Source organism: Acartia tonsa, chromosome 12 (assembly GCF_053477335.1).
Source record: "Acartia tonsa isolate MP-2025a chromosome 12, ASM5347733v1, whole genome shotgun sequence".
Classification (NCBI taxonomy): Eukaryota; Metazoa; Arthropoda; class Copepoda; order Calanoida; family Acartiidae; genus Acartia; species Acartia tonsa.
In genome coordinates this window covers 16,796,936-16,818,469 of record NC_137271.1, presented here as the reverse complement: position 1 = coordinate 16,818,469, position 21,534 = coordinate 16,796,936, and the positions used below count along the sequence as shown (strand labels likewise).

Sequence of the window (21,534 nt, the reverse complement as noted above, 5' to 3'; positions counted from 1 at the left end):
TAAATCTTATTCGCGTGTAATAAAAACTGCAAAAGAAAATAAGATTTGTAAAGCCTAATCAAAATTTTACATAATCTGAACATCTTAAATATGTATAAATATTGTTTTCTGCACTAAGTTATGCACTATTAATAAGAAGTATATTAAATGAATATTTCAATTATATGCTCTATTAATATATATATAGGATTTAAAAATGAAAAAAAGTAATAAAACTCAATGAATATTTAAGGAATTTTGGTTTGTTTATTTTAGGTGCATTATTGATACATTAAACAAACCAAAGTTTAAAATTTTCTACAATATTCAAAATTAGAAATGAGCAAATAGAAGCATAGAGGAAAATAACAGTAAAGTACAATACAGACAAATTTAATTCCAGCAAATTGATGTTTAAAATTGTTAAGAACAGTTTTAGTTTTTTTTCTGGTAATCTATAATACAAAGTAGAACGATGTATGTCTTTTGTTTGTTTGTCCTAGGAAGGTTTATTACTATTTTGGGGAAGGGTACCACCACCCTCCCAGGCGAAATAGCCCCTAATAAAAATCGCCACCCTCCCCCCGAAAAACAAATATTTTCTCAAGTGCCCCTAGAGGCCTCTAGGGGGGGGGGGGGGAAGTCGCCAGTGATTTAAAAAACAATTAGAGTTTTTTAATGATTCCTGACTAGAAAATCATCGAATTTAATCTGTGTACAAGCTTCAGTTAAACAGAAGTTGATAAAATTGTTCTTCATGTCCAAATCTACAAAAAAAAAAAAATTAAATAGAATCCATCAAAAAATGTAATCAAGTAACTATCTCAACAATTTGTTATCTACCATAGAAAAAATACACAACCCTCCCCCCCTCTTTTCAAAAACCTCATTAAAACTAACTAGACTTTAAAGTAAAAAAGTAAAGTAAAAAAGTATCTATGATTTGATTATGCAATTTGGAATTGTCATAAAAATAAACTAATGCAAAATGCTTTTCCTTCTTAAAAATTACTTTTTTAGTTAGATTTGTTTAAAACTTTCTAAATCATTAAATTAAGCATTTGTTTGTTATTCCTAAAAACAGGTTTTTAAAAAGTATAATTATTTAAAATTCATATATTAAAATGTTTAAAATACATTGTCCAATGCATTTTAATGATATTAACAAAGTTTTGACTTTCCTCCTGTTTGCCATTTATTAAAAATTAAAATAATAAATAATTTAAGGTTAGATAAAATACTTTAAAAATTTATAAAAGCATAAAATTGTCTGTATATCATTTGCAAATAAATGTAGAATATATTAAATGATTATGATGTTTAATTGTCGTAATTTTTGTATGGCTGTCATTTAAAATCTCACAAACAGCAGAACCAAGGTGCCTTATATTGCTCTGTTATGCATTTCTCTCCTTCATTGATACTTTTTATAGATAATAAACTTTTTATACTGAGGCTAAACTTGAAACCTGGGTTTAAACTTATCTTCTAGCTTTGTCTATCTATGAGTTTAGACATTTTATATTTATAATTACTCATCTACGACTGCTTTTATCTTGTTTTCTTACGGACAAAATAATGCCATTATTTCCGGTCATATGCCATCATGCGTCATGTTACAAGGGTGACGCAAATGATAGATCTCAGTTTTTGCTATTTGATTTACTATTTTTTTCTGTAATATAAAAACGATGCTTGTAAGATTATTTAATTCGCTATAAGATAAAGATATTTTTTTCTCAAATCGCGAAATCTGGGATCTGAAATTTGCGTCACCCTTCGAACATGACGCATGACGGCGTATGACCGGAAGAAAAAGCATTGTTTTGTCATTTCTTACATAGATTCATTCTGTCCGGCATGGCTGGAAGACTGTAGCTGAACAAATAGTTTACACTTCCTCGAGCGTACATCACCTTAAACCTAAAAATTGAAAATAATGCCTATAAAAATGACGTCATACAATACAAATTACCAATGATATTGATGAGCCAATACACAAACTAATATACCAATTGCAGGCCGGTATACATTATAATTGACCAATGGTAGGCCAGTATGAAGTCATTTTTATAGGTAACATTAAATATTCTAGAAATTTCATAGTTACATAGCTAAGGTGCTTTCGCACAAAGTGTCAGTTGAGCAATGATAACCCCCACTTACCTATATTAAAGTAAATTGAAAATAAAAGGGGAGGCCGGTGGGTATTTTTTCTATGTCTAAGCATTTTTTTAGGGGGGGGGGGGGGTCCTTAATCAGAACTACCCATAACCCACTAGAATCTTAACTCACCTGACATAATGTAATAAACAAAATAAAGAAAAACTAAAAACAACATTAACAAAATGTTTTCAATTCATATCAGAAAAAAATTAGAAGGGGAGGGGGGGTGGGTTGAGTTATCAATGCTCGACAAGTCATACTGTAAGATCATTATACCATCATATTACAAAAATTTTCTATGACGAATGAAATAAAAAAAATCTAAAAACTAATCTCAGTTTTTTAAGCCTGGGACTTCGGCCCGTCGGAGGTAACAAATTTAGTTTTGATCTTTTCATAATTTTCCATTTTAATATCCGAGAAAAGCTGTCTATAATACATATACATTTCTGAATCCGTAAACAACTTTGTGACTCTCATAATAATGAGAGTAGCTTTATTATGCATTTAATGTAACACAACCATGGATAATATTGTCATTTTTTGGCGGGTAAATTTTGATTTCCATACCTCAAACAAACACTGTAAGTGTTTGGTATCTGGAAAGTGTTTGCTAGCTGAGCATATTCCTCCACAAAATTACCATCTTCTTGGAAGGTCATTATCAGCCCATCAGTAATTCCTTCACAAATTTTAATATTAATAAAATCAACATTATAATTAGATTAAAGTTATAGGTTGAAAAACTCGGACACTGCTAGTTTGCTCTCATCCTAGCTGTGTTATAAAAGTTTTTTTTGCAGTATTTTGAAGTTTTCGGATATCGGAAAAAAACGAAGTAGCGCATTTTCACTGTGGCTTTTGATAGGTTATCTTAGGTTCGGTAAATGTTAATGATTGCCCTACTGCAAAAGTACGTAAAATCCGTAAAAATACGACGAAACCGGCTACTTTGTTTTCCTTTCATGATCCAAGTATAAAAGCCTTTTGATATAATTGCAAAAATTTAGATAAAATGAAAAATTATGATTTTTCTTGTAAGATTTTCTATATTGAAGGCCACTTTCTTACCTTGTAAACCTATAGTAGCCAAAATGAAGACACAGCACCACTTCATATTGCCCAATGATCAAGACTGTACGGTCAATTTTATTCAAATTATTTACATTATTAATAGAACATTCTTAATTATAAACACTATGATGATTCTATAGTCCTTAATGTGGTAATTAATTAATTATTTTTGCCTCGAATACACTGGAAATGTTAAGTTCTAATTAGCTCACTTTTTTTTCTAGAAACCACGTTTAATTATGAAAGGTCAAAGTAAACTGGTTGATGGTTTGTGTAGAAATAAACTTGAATTGGTTAAAGTTTAGGTTTATCAAATATTAATTATTTATCATTTTATTGTCCAAGCACTTTGGTCCATAAAAATAATTGTCTGAAAATATTTATAATACATTAAAAAGTACTTCAGTTATTTTAATCACTAATGGCTTCGCCCCTATCCTCTAGGGTCTTTGCCCCAAGAGGTAATAAAAAAGAACATTAGATACGTGCCAAAAAATGACGTGAGTATCGAAATAATTACATCTTCTATTCAGGGAGTAAGGGAGGGGACAATGGATCGAATATTCAATTTTTAGGAGTCTCAGACTTTGAGGACTGGCTTAAAGGGAATGTGCAAGAATTTAGCAGTTTCTGACTGAGTTTGGGGACTTGCGCATAGAATGCCGCTACTCGTTATGTATGTTTTGAATATTGCAGACGGGGAGAAGGGATAAGGGAAGTGGGGGGAAGGGAAATAAACACTCGTTGTGTTAGTTTGGAATGTAGCAGACGGGGAGAAGGGAGAAGGGTGGTGAGGGCAAGGGGCAAGGGAAATAAACAGAATAAAAAGGTGCAGCTATATTCTTGCTAGCAGCTGGCCGGGTCCAATAATCTTTTAATATAAAAATCACACCAAAAAACCTCAATATATTTCATCAAAAACAAGTTGTGATTTCACTTTACATGACGCTATGGAAATCTATTATTCAATTAACAATCCCTTTATAATTTCTTACAAATTTATTGAATTAAACTGGATTTCATGCCCTTTCTTTGATAACTCTTATATTGAATTAATTGCCCATTGTCCCCTCCCTTACTCCCTGTCTTCTATTACCTACCCAGCCGAAAAAATGGGTCGCAAATTTTCGCGAATTAATGGCGAATTCCCTAAAGAGTATAACCCAATCGGTTCAGTGGTTACCGAGACCTTAAGGGACGGTCGGACGGACAGACGGACGGACAGACAGACGGACGGACAAACATCATTCTACCTCTCCCCTTTTTTAATGACCTTTTTCATCTGCTAGCCAATTGTTTACGTTGCTACTTGGCTGTGTTAATATTCCCGCTAATCATTGGTTGATTTTCAAAGACACCCAATTGAGAGTCGGCACAAGGTCATTGCGATAGGGAAATTTAGTTATTTAACCCTTTCTCCCTCTGGTGTTTCACTCAAATGTTTCTCCAAAAGTCGTAAGTGCATTTTTTTAGATGACAGACATAAATATGTATATGTTTATATTTGCTTTGCTACTAGAGGTTACAGTTGACTATCTAGCCTGCCCTATTACACACTAAAATAGAGATTTTTTTCATACAACTATTTACGAAATAAAAAACATCCATAAAAGTGAAGCACTGAAACGGTAGGACAAACGGACAGTAACTCTTGTATATTGTCAGAACTGAATAATCATAATATAAATGTATTTGAGTCAAAGCAAAATTGTACATACATTTATTGAAAAACTGCTTGATTCAGGATAATGTTTATGGACATACTTACATTTTTAGGACTTGATTATAGAGTTGCTTTGCTCATTACATTATACTTTGTTGTCCCAGGAATCAATATACCAAAAATCAGATCAATTAAAATTTGTTGTTAAAAAAGTAAAAAATCAACATTTTTAAAATGGACGTACGGACATTTTGGTGATGATTATAGAGTTGCTATGCTTTCTAAATCGTACCTAACTACTAAAGGAATTAATATGCAAAATTTAAAATCGATAGGACAATTCTAACATGCCTAAATCAACAAAAAAAAGTTATCCGTTACGGACGGACGTACGGACGGACTGACCCTAATTATAGAAAAGCTTCGCTTTTAAAAATTTCATATTCTTATAACAAATAATTCAAATGATATTGAACTAGCTATACAAATCTTGGTTAGCTCGCTTGTCCTTAAGAAATAAAATTATTTCTTGTACAGAATGTAAATTAACCAGCCAATCTAACGATTAATTTTCTATCTCACAAAATAAAGAAATCCTCATAATAAAGTAAAAGGATGTTTGTTTGTTTGTTTGTATCAAATGATCTCGCTAACCGCTGAACCGGGTAGCTTCTCATATGTTCCTGAAAGGTTTTTAACTATTTTTGGGGAGGATAACATCAACCTCCCAAGAGAAATCGCCCATAAAAAAAATTCCCCACCCCCAAAAAAATATTTTTTTAATAAAATAAAATAAAAAATGAAGTTGGGGGGGGGGGTCGCAAACATCCTCAACCCCCCCCCTTTTTTAAAAAAAATCTAAAATTAAAAAAATGGGTTTTGGGATTCAACAAGTGCCCCTGGAGGCCTCTAGGGGCGCAGCCGATAGTAAGTAATAAAGAAATCACAGTTGTATTTTTATTTATACGAGACCACGCTGTGTTTAATATGTTTTCGCCTTCAAACACAAACAAATTTCAATTCTTGTACCTCCTTTATTTTTAAAAGTGAAGCTTTTCTTTAATTAGGGTCGGTCCGTACGTCCGTAACGATTAGCTCTTTTCTTTGACTTAAACGGGTTAGAATTGTTTTATTGATTTCAAACTTTGCATGCTGATTCCTATAACAGTTAGGTACGACTTAGAAAGCGAAGCAACTTTATAATTGTTACCAGATTGTCCGGACGTCCATTTAAAACAAGTTGTTTTTTTATCTTTTTACAACAAGTTTTTGTATGCTACAATTATCCTATTCATCTCTTACAACAATATACAATGATATAAGCAAAGCATCTCTATAATCAGGTCCTAAAAACATTAGTATGTCCTTAAATAGTACCATTTATTTAATCAATTTTGCAACAAATTTACTTACTATTTTGTATAGACTTATGTTTTAATATTTAGTTTATTAAGTTCTGACACTCTACAAGTCTTAACGTTCGTTTGTCCTTCCATTTCAGAGCTTCGCTTTTATGGATGTTGTCATCAAGAAGCTTTGCGGATCTTTAATTTTTTTTTTCCTTTTTAAAAGGGCAATTTTGAAGATTGCAATGCTAAAACGTTTATCCCAACATTTTCAGAAATTTTATGAAATACGAAAATTCGATAAAACAATAAATAGGGTCGTAGCCAATATTTTTAATATTTAAAATACGAATTTTTACTAAACTCCATAAATCATCCTAAAAAAATTAAATCATATTTTATTAATTTTAAAAATACAACCATTTATAGTTCCTAATATCGTTTGAATGCATTTAAAGTTTTGTAAATGAATTAATGAGGAATTGTTTATGGGTAAAACTAAAAAACTTTAATTTCCTTTGTTTATATGCCCCCAGAGGCTTTTAGGGACACTTGAGGGTAAGTGGGTTGGAAAGGCTGGGGCGCCCTTCCGCTTTTAATTTCAGTTATTTTGGGGGGATGGAGTTTTTTTCAGGGGTGGATTTCTCTTGGGAGAATGGAAGTATCCTCCCCTAAATAGTTTTAAAAAACAAAGAATATTTATATCTGTCCAGCAGTTATGGGGATCTTATGCTACAGACACTCAGACAGACAGACAGAAATCTCATTACTTTTATATAAGAATAGTAGAATGGATTCAAATAGAAAAAAGTAAAAAATGAAGGAGACGGGGGGGGGGGAATTTCTAGACGCTAACCCTATCCAAAATAGCCATAAACCTTCTCTGTGACATGTTAAAAGCTTCCCTATAAAGTAAGCATTTTCTGTCAAGTGGTTAGCGAGATCTTAAACTACAGACTTACATCCTATTACTTTTGTACAATAGATCTAGTAAATCAATCTATGACAAAACGACGGGGCTCTACTCCATTCATCCTAACTTTAGTGGAGGTGGGGTGGGGGGGGGGGGGTAATTGCTATGGATGTTAAACTTTCAACAACATGGATTGTTCTGATTAAATTTCTGGATATCAAGGAAAATGTATGAAACCAATAATTTAAAAAAAAAACAATTAAATATTTATTAAAAATTATCCACTATCCAATTTTGATCACAGCAAATAAAATCACATTTATAAAAATAACAAGTATGACAACATTCATAAAAGCGAAGGTTCTTTTTTTTTCTTTAAAAATGAATTTCTGAAACTTTTGCTAGACTATTATTAGTCTATTATATCAGCTTAATGAAAAAAAGAACCATTATCTAAAATTTAAACCGTTTTTTTTCATGCTTAAAAAAGATAATAACAAGAAATGAGAGGAAAGCATATTATAGAACTTTTAAAAAAAATAACAAAGATGATTGAGCTCTGAATGTTTATAAAAGACTAAAAGCTAATGCGTGTATAAATCATAAGGGTTTACATTATTCGAGTACATTATATACATAAATTATTTCAATTATAGGATATTTATACTGTGCTTTTAAAAAATAACTTTAGTTTTGTAGAAGAATTATATATAGAATAGTTATTTCTCGCATCGTATTATAAACGGCTTTCCGCGGATATAGAATGTACAATTATAAGATTAAAACCAGTTTTTTTAAGCCCCGAGATACCGAAGGCACGGGCTAAAAAAACTGGTTTTAATCATAAGATTGTACATTTTTATATTCGTAGAAAGCTGGATATAATACGATGCTAGACATCGATTTTTTGTATGGATGAGAACCGGTTTCTATCCACCGGATTCGAATGAATACGAAAAAGTTATGTAAATTTTTCAGATAAAATAGAAAAATCATCAAGGGAAATATTCTGTATTTGATAAAAAGTGGGAGAAGGAAAAGTTCACCCTTCAAACCTGAAATAATTCGAAACAAAAATTTGATAATTTTAGCTGATTTTTGTGATTTTTCTGGACAATGTCTTCGTAATAAAGACGAACTTTTTATATGCACCAAAAAAATTATCTTATATTTATCTTTTATTAATTAAGCTTGTTGTCTAGAACTTATTATTCCTGAAAAAAAAATTGTATTAAATACTTTGGTAAAGTCTAACCAACAATAAAACATATTAACAACTTTAAGAGACAGTATATTCGTTGATAGCTTAAAGTAAAATAATAGAGAGAGCATGTATGTAACTCTGCCCACAGGACGGAGACCCTGTCCCGATTTTGGGTCTTTTAAATCAGCTCATAGCGTCGGAAATATAAACACAGCCCTATAAAATAACATAAAACCAATTTGATAGCAGACGAAAAGGGTCTCCACCACTTGGCTTAGGTAGTCTTGACCATACATCTATGCTTTTTTCGTTTATTGTTGATAGGCAAATTTTTGAAAAAAATAGGCAAATTAAAATGTTTGTAGTTTTCTGAGCTCTCGTCTTCCCAGTTGTAACTTCTCATCCACTTCCTTTTTCTCTGTTGATAAACTAACTCGTTCCCTTAATTATAAAGGCAAAATTAAATAGATGACTTGGTGATTAATTGCATCGTATTATAGACAACTTTCCGAGGTATTAAAATAAAAAAATTTGTCAGCCCCGAGGGACCGAAGGCCCGGGCTGACAAAACTGGTCATGATTTTATGACTTGTATTTTAATATTAGTGAATTGTCTGTATTACGATGATAAACATGATTTTTCAGTATGGCTGAACACAGCTTCTAATCAAGCGGATATTAATCGGTTTCGAAGCCATACTAGAAAAATTTTTCTACCTTATTCAACTGTTATGTGTTTTAAAAATCATTTTTAACATTGCACAAGGACAAATATGTCCATAAGTAGAGCAATGTTGAAATTTAACAATAACTTGGATTAAAATGAAACAAAAAGTATGTATACAGTTGGTATGTATATTGTAAACTTGTTGCAGAATTGCGTAAATACAGGATACAGTTAAAGGACATACATTCTTTTTTATGAGTTGGCCATAGAGATACTTCGCTTAAAATATGGTAGCTTCTTGTCCTAGACGTCATTGTTACAAAAAAAATAGGATAGGTATACCATGCAAAAACTGTTGTCAAAAATAGTTGCTATTATAAATCGTTATCATAGTGCAAAGTTTGAAATAGTTTGAAACGATAAGACCTTCCCTAATTATAGAGAAGCTTCGCTTAAAAATAGAATAAATTTACCGAACAAATTTTTGATATTGTTCTATTCCTCCAGACTCCAAATACCTTTCAACTAACTTCTCTACTTTACTTGATCTTTTATCTACAAAAAAATTAATTGTTGATTATGTTAAAAACAGAACTATGACTCTGGCAGAGAACAATTATTTTAGGTTAGTTTAGGTTTTAGGCTAGGGAGCCGAGTGCCCGCGGCTAGGCAGTCTAGGGGGCCGAGCGCTGCGGCTAAGCAGGCAAGGGTGCCGAGCGCCGCGTCCAAAGTTCATATTTATGTCAGGGGGGGGGGGTGATTGTGTTTAACATTTGTTTGTTTAATACTTTAGATCAGGTTATATCGGGAACTTGGTAACCCTGCAGGTTTAGGGCTCCGCTTGTAGGTTTAGTTGTTAGTTGAGCTTTGTTTTAAAGAATGTTCATCCCTGTTGTATAAAGGAAAATTATAGTAATAATTTTAAAAAGCTGTAAATTTAAGGTTTGTTTGTATAGAAATTTAAACTAGCTAAAATATGATTTATTTGTTTGCAACATACCTACTAATTCATTTTAATAAGAACTATGATAAGGGTCCCATTTTGTAAAATTTATATTCACGTACATTTAGGTTTTTCTCTAGCTTAAAAAAAATACATTTAAAAAGAAATTACCTTCGAAAATGTAAAATAAACAGACTATTTTTAGAAATAATTAATAATTCGACTTAAAAAATATATTAGTGTCTATTTGCCGTTATCCCTAAACGGTCTTGGATGAGGGGGTGGGGTAGTTAAACTATAACTTGACTGAATTATAGTACATTGTTTTAGCCCTCTAGCTCTAATAGGAGCTGAGATATAATGGGTCGCGTTCAACGCCACCCCCACCCCCTTCCTTGATCAATTAAGTTCAAGATGAACTCGAATTTTAATGGTTAAAATTAATCAATTCAAAAAATATGTATTGTTTCTTTTTTTCAACTACAACGTAATTGTTTTTGTTTATTGCCACGCTATTTATCAACCTGAATGTACAGAACTTGATTTTAGTTATTAATTTTGTATTAAATATCTGGAATTTCGTGCATAATAATACTTTACTTGTAAACGTTCACAAATTGAAATGCAGTCGTACTATATGAAAATCAATTAAAGCTTATAAATAATATATTATATTAGCAAGAACAAATACATCCAAAACCCAAAGATTAAATAAAACAGAATAGCAGACTGTTATGTTCAGACAAATTTGTAGATATAACTTTGAAACTATTTTGAAACAAAATTGAAAATAAGGAGGGGTAGTAAATTTTCGTTTATTTGTTTATTACTTTATGTCAGATTAGGTTAGGTTGAATTGGGTACTGGATAGTTCCGCAGAGTAAAAGGCACTTAAAAAATACATAGGCTTAAGAGGATATTGCCCTCCGCAGGAGTTATGCAAGGGAGACAAAAAAAACTTATCATCCCCCCCCCCCCCTCCTTCCTACGATTAAAAATTAGAGGTTGGGGGTTCAGTGCTCTACAAGCCTTTTGAGGGAAGACACAAAGACAGGTAATTCAAAAAAATCGAAGAGAATAGTTATTTCTCGCATCGTATTATAAACGGCTTTCCGCGGATATAGAATGTACAATTATAAGATTAAAACTATTTTTTTTTAGCCCCGAGGTGCCAAAGGCACCGGCTAAAAAAACTGGTTTTGATATTATTATTGTACATTTTTATATTCGTAGAAAGCTGGGTATAATACGATGCTAGACATAGTTTTTTCGTATGGATGAGAACCGGTTCCTATCCACCGGATTCGAACGAATACGAGAAAAGATTTTAAACATATTTACTATAGTAGCGCATCAATAATTATCTTCTAACCAATATATATTATGTACACTTACCAATGTTTGATTGAATCCATCTTGCTTCTTGTATTTGCTGCAACAAACCATCTCGTTTATTTCTAAAACAGAAATGTGAATGGACTAAGTGAGTTGTAGAGCAAATATTCAATGTTGTAAAATACAAAAATATGCCTAGACAGTATATAAGGAAAACACAAAAATATAAATAGGCCAACGAACAAAGTTAGTTATAGATCAAATATTCAGTGTTATAAAATACAAATATTCCAAAAGTGAAAAAGCATATAGCACAAATATTCAGCTATAAAATACAAATATTTAACCAAAAAGTAAAAAAGCAAAGCACAAATATCGTAAATGGACCTAAGGACAAAGTGAGTTTTATAGCAGATATTCATTCAGTGTCATAAATAATCTAATTTCTACTCAAGAACCTTTTTGTATTAAACAATAGTGCGGCTCCGTATAGGTAATTCTAAAATAAAATTTTAGCTGTCTATCTTGAAAGCAACCGAGAAAATCATGATTCCTCATACCGTTTATTACAAACAGACGGTCTGACATAAAGTAATATTGACTGACGAGAAAACAGAAATAAAACAGACATACAGAAATACAGACAGACGGACGGACAGATAGTCGAAAAATGTACCTGAGATGTACTGTTGGAGCTCCATCATTCTCTGCATCCTCCAGAGAGGTCTCTACCTTCGCCAGCCTTCCAGCTAAACCTAAATTATAATATTTGCAAGAATCTAAAGGAATAAGACAATGGCCGATAAACTGATACATATCTCCAATGATGTACACAAAAAAACCTTCTGTTGATTAAAATTAGTGGTTGAAACGTTTCGACACTCAGCTTAAAGAACAAAACAATCAAATTTCAATAAAATTCCCCAAAGTTGCTAGGCCAACGAATATGAAAATGTTATTTTAAAACTTTAGGAACTAGTCACGGTTGGACCCTCAGATGTCAAAACTTTATTTTAGTGTTTGGCCAAAATGACTTAGCAATTGTATCTGTAAGTACGTCTAATAACACCCTTTGCTATTTTTAAAATCCTAGAAAATTTTTTTTGCAAGAAAATTGCATAAATTCGCAACCTTTTTTAGAACCACTACATAACTCGAGTTTTAAAACTTTTTATATAAAATCCTTTTTACAAAAAATATCAATAATTACTTAAAATTAAACCTGAAAGAAAAAAATCTCATTACACGTGTTAATTTGCATGTTTTAGGTCTTTTTTTGAGGAAAGTATAACTTCCACATTTTTGACAATAATTATATTTTTTTAACATTTCAAAGTAAAATATAATAAAACTTAAACGATTTTTCTTGAATTATCAGTTGAAAATTTCATCAAACATGCAATTTAAGTGATGAAAATTTAATAAAATCATTTTTTGAATGTTTAGAATTACCAATTTTCTACATTTAAAACAAAATGTTAACAAAATTTAAAAACATTTTAACATATAACTTCAAAAATCAATAACATTTTATGAAAAGATGTTTCAAAAAATAAATCATTAAAAGGTATTAAAATGCATTTGAAATTACTTAAAATTAAAACGAGAACATCTTTTTACACTGTATTATGTGTAATAGAGTTTAAATGACATGATTAGTGAATGAAATATTTCCTAAACTCATTAAGCCTTTTTGTGACTATATTGAAAATAATTTATTTTTTTTTATATTGTTTTTTTATTCAAATATTTGACAAAATTTTCCCTACGTCAATAAAATAAAGTCAGTTTTTTACTGTTTCCAGGTTTTTCTTTATAATTATAACAATTAAATATAATATAAATCTTCATTATCTTTTATTTGAATTATCATACACATTAAAATGTAAAGTATAAGCTAGAATAGCACTTTTTTCAACGAATATTTTAATGACATTATATCAAAGTAATTCCTCATAAATATCACACAACATATGATTGGGAAGTATAGCCATTTCTTGGAGGTATAATATTTACAAAAATACCATTAATTCTGTTTTTATCAGAAGTTAAAAAAATTGAACAATTCTAAAACAATGGTTGGCTGTCTAGATATTGAGTACACTAAGACTACGGCTCTGTTCTATTGAAATAACGTTGCAAAAAGAGAGGTTCTGAAAGTAATCTACCTAATTTTTTTTAAAGAACCAACAAGTACTGTCAGTATCTTTTTTCTTGTAATCTAGCAGACAATCAAATCATAACACAATTTTCATGATAAAATATTCAGGTTTCTACTTCACATTTTAAAAAATATACTGATCAATAAAATGTTCAAAATTTTACTTTGTACTAATTGAAAAAATATGTTGTAATTCTTATTTTAAAGTTTCATTTTTATCCCTGACAAAATCATAGACGACTTTTAAAGGCATCTTATCTAAACTTTTTAAAGAAAAACTTAAAAACGTTAATTAAGTATGAAAACTATTTTCTTCGATTTTTCTGAAGTTATTATCGCATTCTATGGTTTTTTTATTATCATTTACTTATATCGAAAGTGCCAAACATTGTACCCTAACTTATTCATTTAATAAAAAACCAACCGTGTAGTGTAATATACAGACCATTGTCCCCTTTATTCTGACATATTTGCCTCATCTATGATATTCTTTTTTAGTTGCAAAGATACTCTGTCCGTCCGTCTGTAATGCTATGAAATATAATTTTCTCGGCTTGTATTTGAGAAAGAAAGCTGGAATTTTGTGGGATGATAGTACCAAGGGGTATCCAGTGTATAATTTTATAACTCATTCTCTCTCTTTCTGAAAATATGCCCTGAGAGCTAAATGTGACAGGCGTACGTACGGAGGGACATACGGACCCTAATTAAAGAAAAGCTTCGCTTTTAAAAAGTAGCTTACCTAACAGTAGACAAGAAACAGAGGCTAACTCTTGAATATGAACTCTAAAACAAAACAAAAACACATTAATTTGAAAAATCAATTTATTTAATTTCAACCTTTTTTAAAAATCATATAGCATAAACAATTTTTTTAATATTTTTTATAAATTCAATTTTTAAGAATAACCCAAATAAATATAAAACGTTTAAATGAAATGTTGAAAAAAAGTAACAAGTTTAACATATTTGTATTTTTATTTAAATTTTCTATTTCAGGATTTCTTATATTTTAATAAATTTTAATCTATTGTTTTTTTATATTATTTAATACAAAGTAGAACGATGTCTGTCTGTCCGTCTTTCTGTCCGTCCCTTAAGATCTCGGTAACCACTAAACCGATCGGATTCTACTCTTCAGGGTATACACCCAGGGGCGTCCATCTTTTTATTTTGGTTGCTAACAAACTAGTGCCAAACTAAACCATGCGGTGGGGGCGTGATTTAAATGTGTAGTATACTCCTTTTGTTAAACTTAATTTAGGGTTTCTTATATAATTGCAACGTAGTTATAAGACTTTAGTTAGCAATAAAATTAGACGTTGGGTACACCTCTAACTGAAACGATTTTTGATTAATCAACGGATCTAAATTTGTCTCGGACAGGATATAATTAAAAGCCTAAATCGGACAAGGAATAGCCGAAAACGATATTTTTATACTTAAAATTTAAAATATAGAGCTAAATGAGTGACTGCGTCTTTCTCTTTTTATCGACAGACGCACTTGGATATATTATTTTCATAATGAATGATATGTATTTCCGATTTTAACGTCAGCTCATGTTTAAATTTGGTGAGCTATATTATTGAGCAGCGTTGTTAAGATTGGATGGAAGAATTTTGTAATGAAAGAGAAAGTGGGGAAGGAGGATAAGGGATGGGGTAAACGAGTTATCAAAAAACCCAAATTTCTTGCCAGTGGAACAAATTCCACCTTTATTTTGGGGGGGGTAAAATTTTTTTAACGGGGGGGGTAATTCGGTTTTGGGGGGGGTAAAATGGCGCGCGAAGCTCGCCGCAAATTTTTTTTGCCGTAGGCACCCCCAGGGTAGGGGTAAATTTTAAATGGGGGGGGTAATCGCCCCATTACCGATAGAGTTTAACTTAAAGTCAAGAAAATAAAACATTATGATAACCCGTTTTACCCCATCCCTTATCCTCTACCCCACTTTTGCTTTCATTACAAAATTCTTCCATCCTAACTTAACAACGCTGCTCAATAATGTAGCTCACCAAATTTACACATAAGGTGACGTTAACATGGGAAATACATATAATTAATTATGAAAATAATATATCCAAGTGCGTCTGTCGATAAAAAGAGAAAGACGCAATAAATCATTTAGCTCTTTATTTTTAATTTTTTAAGTTTAAAAATATTGTACTCGGCTATTCCTTGGCCGATTTAGGCTTTTAATCATATCCTGGCCGAGACAAATTTAGACCGTTGACTAATCAAAAATCGGTTCAGTTAGAGGGATACCCAACGTCTCAATTTATTGCTATTAAAAGTCTTATAACTACGTTGCAATTATATAAAAACCCGTAAATTGAGTTTAATCAAAGGAGTATACTACACATTTCAATCACGCCCCCATCCCATGATACAGCGTGGCATTAATTTGTCATCGACCCCATTACCCCCCCCCCCTTGGACGCCTATGTATATACCTATTGGTCCTGGGTGGTTTTAAGCTATTTTCTTGGGGGATGGGACACCCCCAACCCCCCTAAAAACAAAAAAATACCCCCCCATTTTTTTTTATTTTTGCTGAAGATTTCCTTGGTCCTTTATGTTTTGTAGAAGATTCCCTTGGTCCTTTAACGAATTTCGCCTTAATTTTTTTTATCACCTCTTGGGGCAAAGCCCCTAGAGACTAGGGGCGAAGCCGCTAGTTATTTAATATAGCATTATTTGTCTGTCTGTTCATATGTCTATAAGTCTATCAGTAAATTTTCTCTGCTATTCAAAATAGACTGCTTATATTTTATTACCAAAGAACATACAGTATACAACTTACTTCGTCCGTCAGTCTGTCAGCAATGCTACAAAAGTCATAGATTTTTATAAAGGTTTCGTGATTTCTATTGATAATAAATAATAAACACATGATCTCTGTCCTATTTATGACTACTGAACAAATGCTCTCTAACTTACTTTGTCCATTTGTACATCCATCTTTTATACTTTCCTAACTATGAATTTCGTCACCCTTGTTTTTACGTGGATATCTTTCACACTTTAATTGCATAAGATATACATTACATACAAAAATGCAAGGTGCTGAAATAAATATAAACAACTTTTAGGTTAATAATCAATTTTTGCTTTGAGGTTTTTTAGATAATTATCTAACTGATTGACTCTTGCCATCAGAAATGTAGATTAGTATGGTTAAAATACTTAAGTGGTGGTAGAGTTGTCTTTTTTTCTTACTTCCCCATATGTTGTTTTTTGATAGGTTTCGTGATTTTAATTTTTAAGAATGCTTGTAGCATTAAGAATTTAATAAATTTTTTTTTCAAAGAGCACTATTTAATATACTAGCGGCTACGCACCTAGAGGCCTCTAGTGGCACTTTAAATATTTATTTTTTATTTTTTAAATAATACGTTACCTATCTATGTTGCGTTCAAGTCTCTAGACGTTAAAAAAAATTGATTTTTTTGTGATTTTCCTTGGGGGGGGGTGGTGGTTATAAACCTTCCCGGGACCTATCAGAAGCTACCCTGTTAATGAGAACCCGATCAGTTCAGCGGTTAGCGAGATCCTTCAGTACAAACATATAAACACACAATCAAAAAGACACCCTGTTACTTTAGTAAAGGGATTATTTTACACTCTAAAATTCTAGTTCAAAATTATCTAAAATTTTTGTCGGCCTGTTTAAGATCTTGGGTGATAAAAAACAGTCTGACAACAAAAGCTGCACTTTAAATACGCAATTTTCCTAAATTCTTTTTTAATGATTGAAGCTACTCTATATATCTTATCTTTCCTTTGATAGATAATAATTCTATTCATTGAAGCATATTAAAACGCGAACACAAAGATTTGTTGACAAAAATAAGCAATTAACTCACCATTTTTATGGAGGTGTTTAGAACCTCCAAACTTCATACACACACTTATTAAAACTTATACAAATAAACCAAGATAAACCTTTTAAATTTTTGCCATGATTAAATATTTCTTTTCCAGAATAAAAATCTTACTTGTTAAAAGCAAAGCTTTTCTATAATTATGGTTGTATGCCCTATTACAGTATCCTGTATCTACTCAATTTTGCAACAGATTTGTGTACAATTTAATTTAGAATTACATATTAAATTATTAAAATCTGACACTCTACAAGTGCTATTGTTTGTTTGTCTTTCCTTATTATTTTAGAGCTTCGCTTTAATGGGTGATGTCATCCTTGTGTTTAACGTGTTTAAATGATGTTTGTTTTCCTTACAAATATCGAATGGGAATTAGATTAGCAATTCAATTTTTATTTTGTTCCAGATTTCATTTAACATTGAAAAGCTTTCTGAAAAACAAAATGTGTAGAGGTACTTAATTTTATTGAAGGCGTTTTAAAGAGAGGAACAAATATACATATAGGTGTGTGACTAATACAATTATAATGGCATGGTCTATAAAGGGTATACTACTAATAAAATATATTATAAAATATTATACCATCCGCAGGCTTTAATTTAGAATGAAACAGCCTATAACCATCACGGGACCGTCAAATGAAACTTCAATAAAATAGAGGGAACAAACGGATAATTGATCAACAAGTTTTTAACGTATAAACAGAAAAACATTACTACTTTATAAATTATCCATAGACAAGTGTTTCGCACTTTCAGGCTAATCAGTATGGCTCATTTTTATCATAGTTAATTTTGCATTTGGCGGGGCTTGTACTGGAAACCCTTAGATTACCAACAAACCAAACAAAATTAAATAAGAGTCCCGAGACAACGCATAATGGCACCAAAAACATGACGTCATTAAGTAAAGTTGTCCAATGAGAGGTCATTATACATTGTAATTTACCAATGGTAAAATTTATACCTCTCATTGGTTATTTTATCATATGACGTAATTTTTTTGGTGCCATTTTTCGTTGTCTCAAGAGTCCTAATAGTTGTTAAGCCATTGAATAAGAAAACGCAATGATAAACAGACCAATGTCCCCTCCCTCACAGGATTAATATGCTACAGAAAAAGTTGAGGCTCACCTGAAAAGATTAAGTTCTTTCTTGTTAGCATACAAGGACAGTTCTGTCTCTAAATCCATACCAACCAACTCATTCTCTTTGGTGCGTTGCTCTATTCCAACCTTTATAAGAAAAAACAAGAATGTCAACAACATAAGTAGCGAAGTACAAATAATGATGTAAATAATTACGGACAGCGCGATTAATGAGCAGATGTTCAGTAATTATTATAAGAATTTTAAAAAGTAAAATAGAATTGCAAATCTTTTAATATTTGTATTTTTTGTACTTTTGTACCATGGCTAAAAGGCTGCGCAAAGGCTTATAATAACGGCTGCGCTATTAGCATATTGGAGCTAAGAAATCGACTGTATGTTTAAGGGCAGAAAAGATGCCTAACTGCCTTAACTGACAACTTAAAAGCCTTAGTGTTATATGTAACAGAATATTTACCTTTTTAGCCTCTAAAATGGCAATCTTATCTTGCATTCTTCTGACCAAATATTCCTCTTCTGATTTATCTCCATGGTTGTTGCCCTGCTGCACTGTTGGGCGCTTTAACTCAAACCTGGAATAATTAGTTTTTTTAACATTTGGTTAACTTTCTACATTTAACAGAATTTTTTCATTTTGATTGAGAAAATTCAACCAAAAGAGTCCTCTAGAGGTACTTAGGGGAAGATTAAAGATTAAAAACAAAATATAGATTTCCCTTCAGGTGAAATTTACATAGAGAGGGTGATGGTTTCCTCCCCAAAATAGTTATAAACCTTCCCTAGAACAATAAGAAGCTTTACTGTAAACGAGAGCCATATAGGTGTAGTGGTAAGCGAGATCTTTTAATAAATACAGACAAAATAACAAACAGATAGGCAGACGGACATTCTGTTACTTTTTTATAAGGCTTACCTTCCATTTGGTTTAAGGTAACCGTCAGAATCTTCCAAAAATTCATATTCTCCTTCCGCTGCAGATGAACTAAAAATAAAAAGTGTAATATAAAGTAGTAAAGTTGTTTTGTCTGAATCTACAGATCTCGGAAACTGAAATTCTGAATTGATTATACTTTTTGGGGAAGCTTTATAATTGTCTTAGGGTAGTTTTAAGCTATTTTTCTGACCTTCGTCGCCCTCCCCCAGATGCTAGTATCCAATATCTGTATGTCTTTCTATCTCACTAACTGCTGAACCGATATGTTTCTCCTTCTCAAAGGTTCAGGATAAAGAGCATCATTTTATTTCGCGTAATTCCTTTAAGTTATGTGCAAGCTACCAGTCAAATGCGCATATTATGTCAAATTGTTCTTAATTGTGTGTTTAATTATAATATACAAGTGGTCGAAAATAGGGATAGTTTGACCTAATAAGAGCATTTGACTGAAAATTTGCACCTAACTTTAACGCTCTTATATTTTTATTACATCATCAAAACTAATTTAGAAAATTATATTTTTATTTTGTTATGTTTTGCAAGAGAGATAATATTTTTGCAACGCATTGGCAAATAAAAACAAAAATATGTCATCTCTTTTTAATTTGCAGATGCACAAAATAAAAGTTTAATTCTCAAAATTTTGTCGGAGTTGTTAATCCTATTAAATAAAGTAGTAAGGTTTTTAGTCTGTATCTTAAGCTTCTTATAAGTCCCTGGATGGTCTTAGGCTATTTGAGTTTGGTTTTATGCTATTTATTTACTTTCCTTAATTCCTCGAAAACATAGCTCCTAGAGGCTAGGAGCGCAGCTACTAGTATGATTTAAAAGCAAGCAAAAAACTATTTATATATAGCTTATTATTTATTCTTTATACCAATCAATCTTAATCAAATGTTGCAAAACGAAAAAAAATATGCAATTTTGAACAACAAAAAGAAGCAGTTGGTCCCATTTTTAAAGTCTTTTGTATGGTGCATGTGTGACTTACTCTAGCCTAGATAACAATAGCATTTTACAAGCACTAGAAAGTTTTGGTGATTACCATTAAGATTAAGTTTGCTCAATTTTTACTAAAATTTTCCAAAACACTGAAAAAAAATCTTCGAAAAGAAAAATATTTTAAAAATATCCTCCATTAGTGTTAATTTTAATGTTTTTAGTGCTCCATAAAAAATGCAGATTTTTACTACCTGGAATAATCAGAAATGGTGGCTAGAGCAGGGAGGCTGGGAGAACAATCCTTAGACCTTTCACCACTCGAGGTTATTCTTTCTCTACTTATACCTCTAAGTGTTCATATAAAAATGAATAAATTGTTGAAATTAGAATATATCTTGAGCCGACTCATATTCCCATTTTCAGTATGGCATCGAATTACAGTCAATTTTTCACAAATTGTCTTCGGCCTTCTCAAGGCCAACAATGCTAGTTATAATCTTATAATCTTTTATTTAAATATCCGCGAAAAGTTGACAAAAATACTATGCAATATATAACTATTAGCAAATTAGATGCTTTTAATTATATAAAAAAAATTGTAAAATTTTGCTTTCCTCAATCCATAAAATAGACCCATCCCAATAATGTTTACTTTAAACAGGGATAAGAGATTAAAATTCCGTCAAACAATTCTGAGTGAAAGTCCCCCCCCCCCACTCTTTTTTTACCCACTTCCCTTTATTTACAGAATAAAACATGTTTTATGCCAACATTACGCCACAAAAATATCCAAATCTTTTCAAGCAATTTTAAATGGAATACATTTGCTGAATCACAGTCCTAACTTTAAAGATCTTTTAAAACTACCTAGCCTTTCCATCATGCATGTATTTTATAATGTATTTGAAAATACAAAAATCTAAATGATAAACAATTATTCATATTTTTTCCTTGGTTCCAAATTGCATTGATTTCTTGATACTTGCAGTTCATTATTTCTTTGGTTATTACAATTATTATTATCACTTGTAACATCATATGTATCATCAGTTTTAATATCTATTCCAGTTGTATTTATTTTACTGGTAGATTTACTTTCCGTGGATTGGCACATTTTTTCACAAGATTTTGATGCCAATTCTTTTTTGTCACCTAGCACGTATTTTTGTGGCCTTTGGTTAATTTATAATGCAAACATAAAAATAATTTTATGC

At 31.3% G+C, this 21,534-nt stretch overlaps 2 protein-coding genes across 2 annotated transcripts; both read right to left on the bottom strand.

Moving 5' to 3' along the window:
* Nucleotides 1-654: 654 nt before the first annotated feature.
* On the bottom strand, nt 655-3,503 carry LOC145333217 (uncharacterized). The gene is made up of 4 exons (XM_080178360.1): nt 3,217-3,503; nt 2,716-2,827; nt 1,820-1,902; nt 655-746 (listed from the first exon to the last, which is right to left on the bottom strand). Exons 1-4 carry the CDS (start codon nt 3,260-3,262, stop codon nt 655-657), a joined length of 333 nt encoding a protein of 110 aa, XP_080034486.1. The 5' UTR covers nt 3,263-3,503.
* A 5,181-nt stretch (nt 3,504-8,684) lies between these two features.
* LOC145333463 (protein Shroom2-like) lies at nt 8,685-21,493 on the bottom strand. Its single transcript, XM_080178614.1, has 10 exons — nt 21,273-21,493; nt 20,572-20,669; nt 19,358-19,426; nt 18,902-19,016; nt 18,470-18,570; nt 14,194-14,237; nt 11,967-12,045; nt 11,351-11,412; nt 9,486-9,567; nt 8,685-8,786 (listed from the first exon to the last, which is right to left on the bottom strand). The coding sequence occupies exons 1-10, from the start codon at nt 21,432-21,434 to the stop codon at nt 8,696-8,698; spliced, it is 903 nt and encodes a 300-aa protein (XP_080034740.1). The 5' UTR covers nt 21,435-21,493; the 3' UTR covers nt 8,685-8,695.
* Between the last annotated feature and the right edge of the window lie 41 nt (nt 21,494-21,534).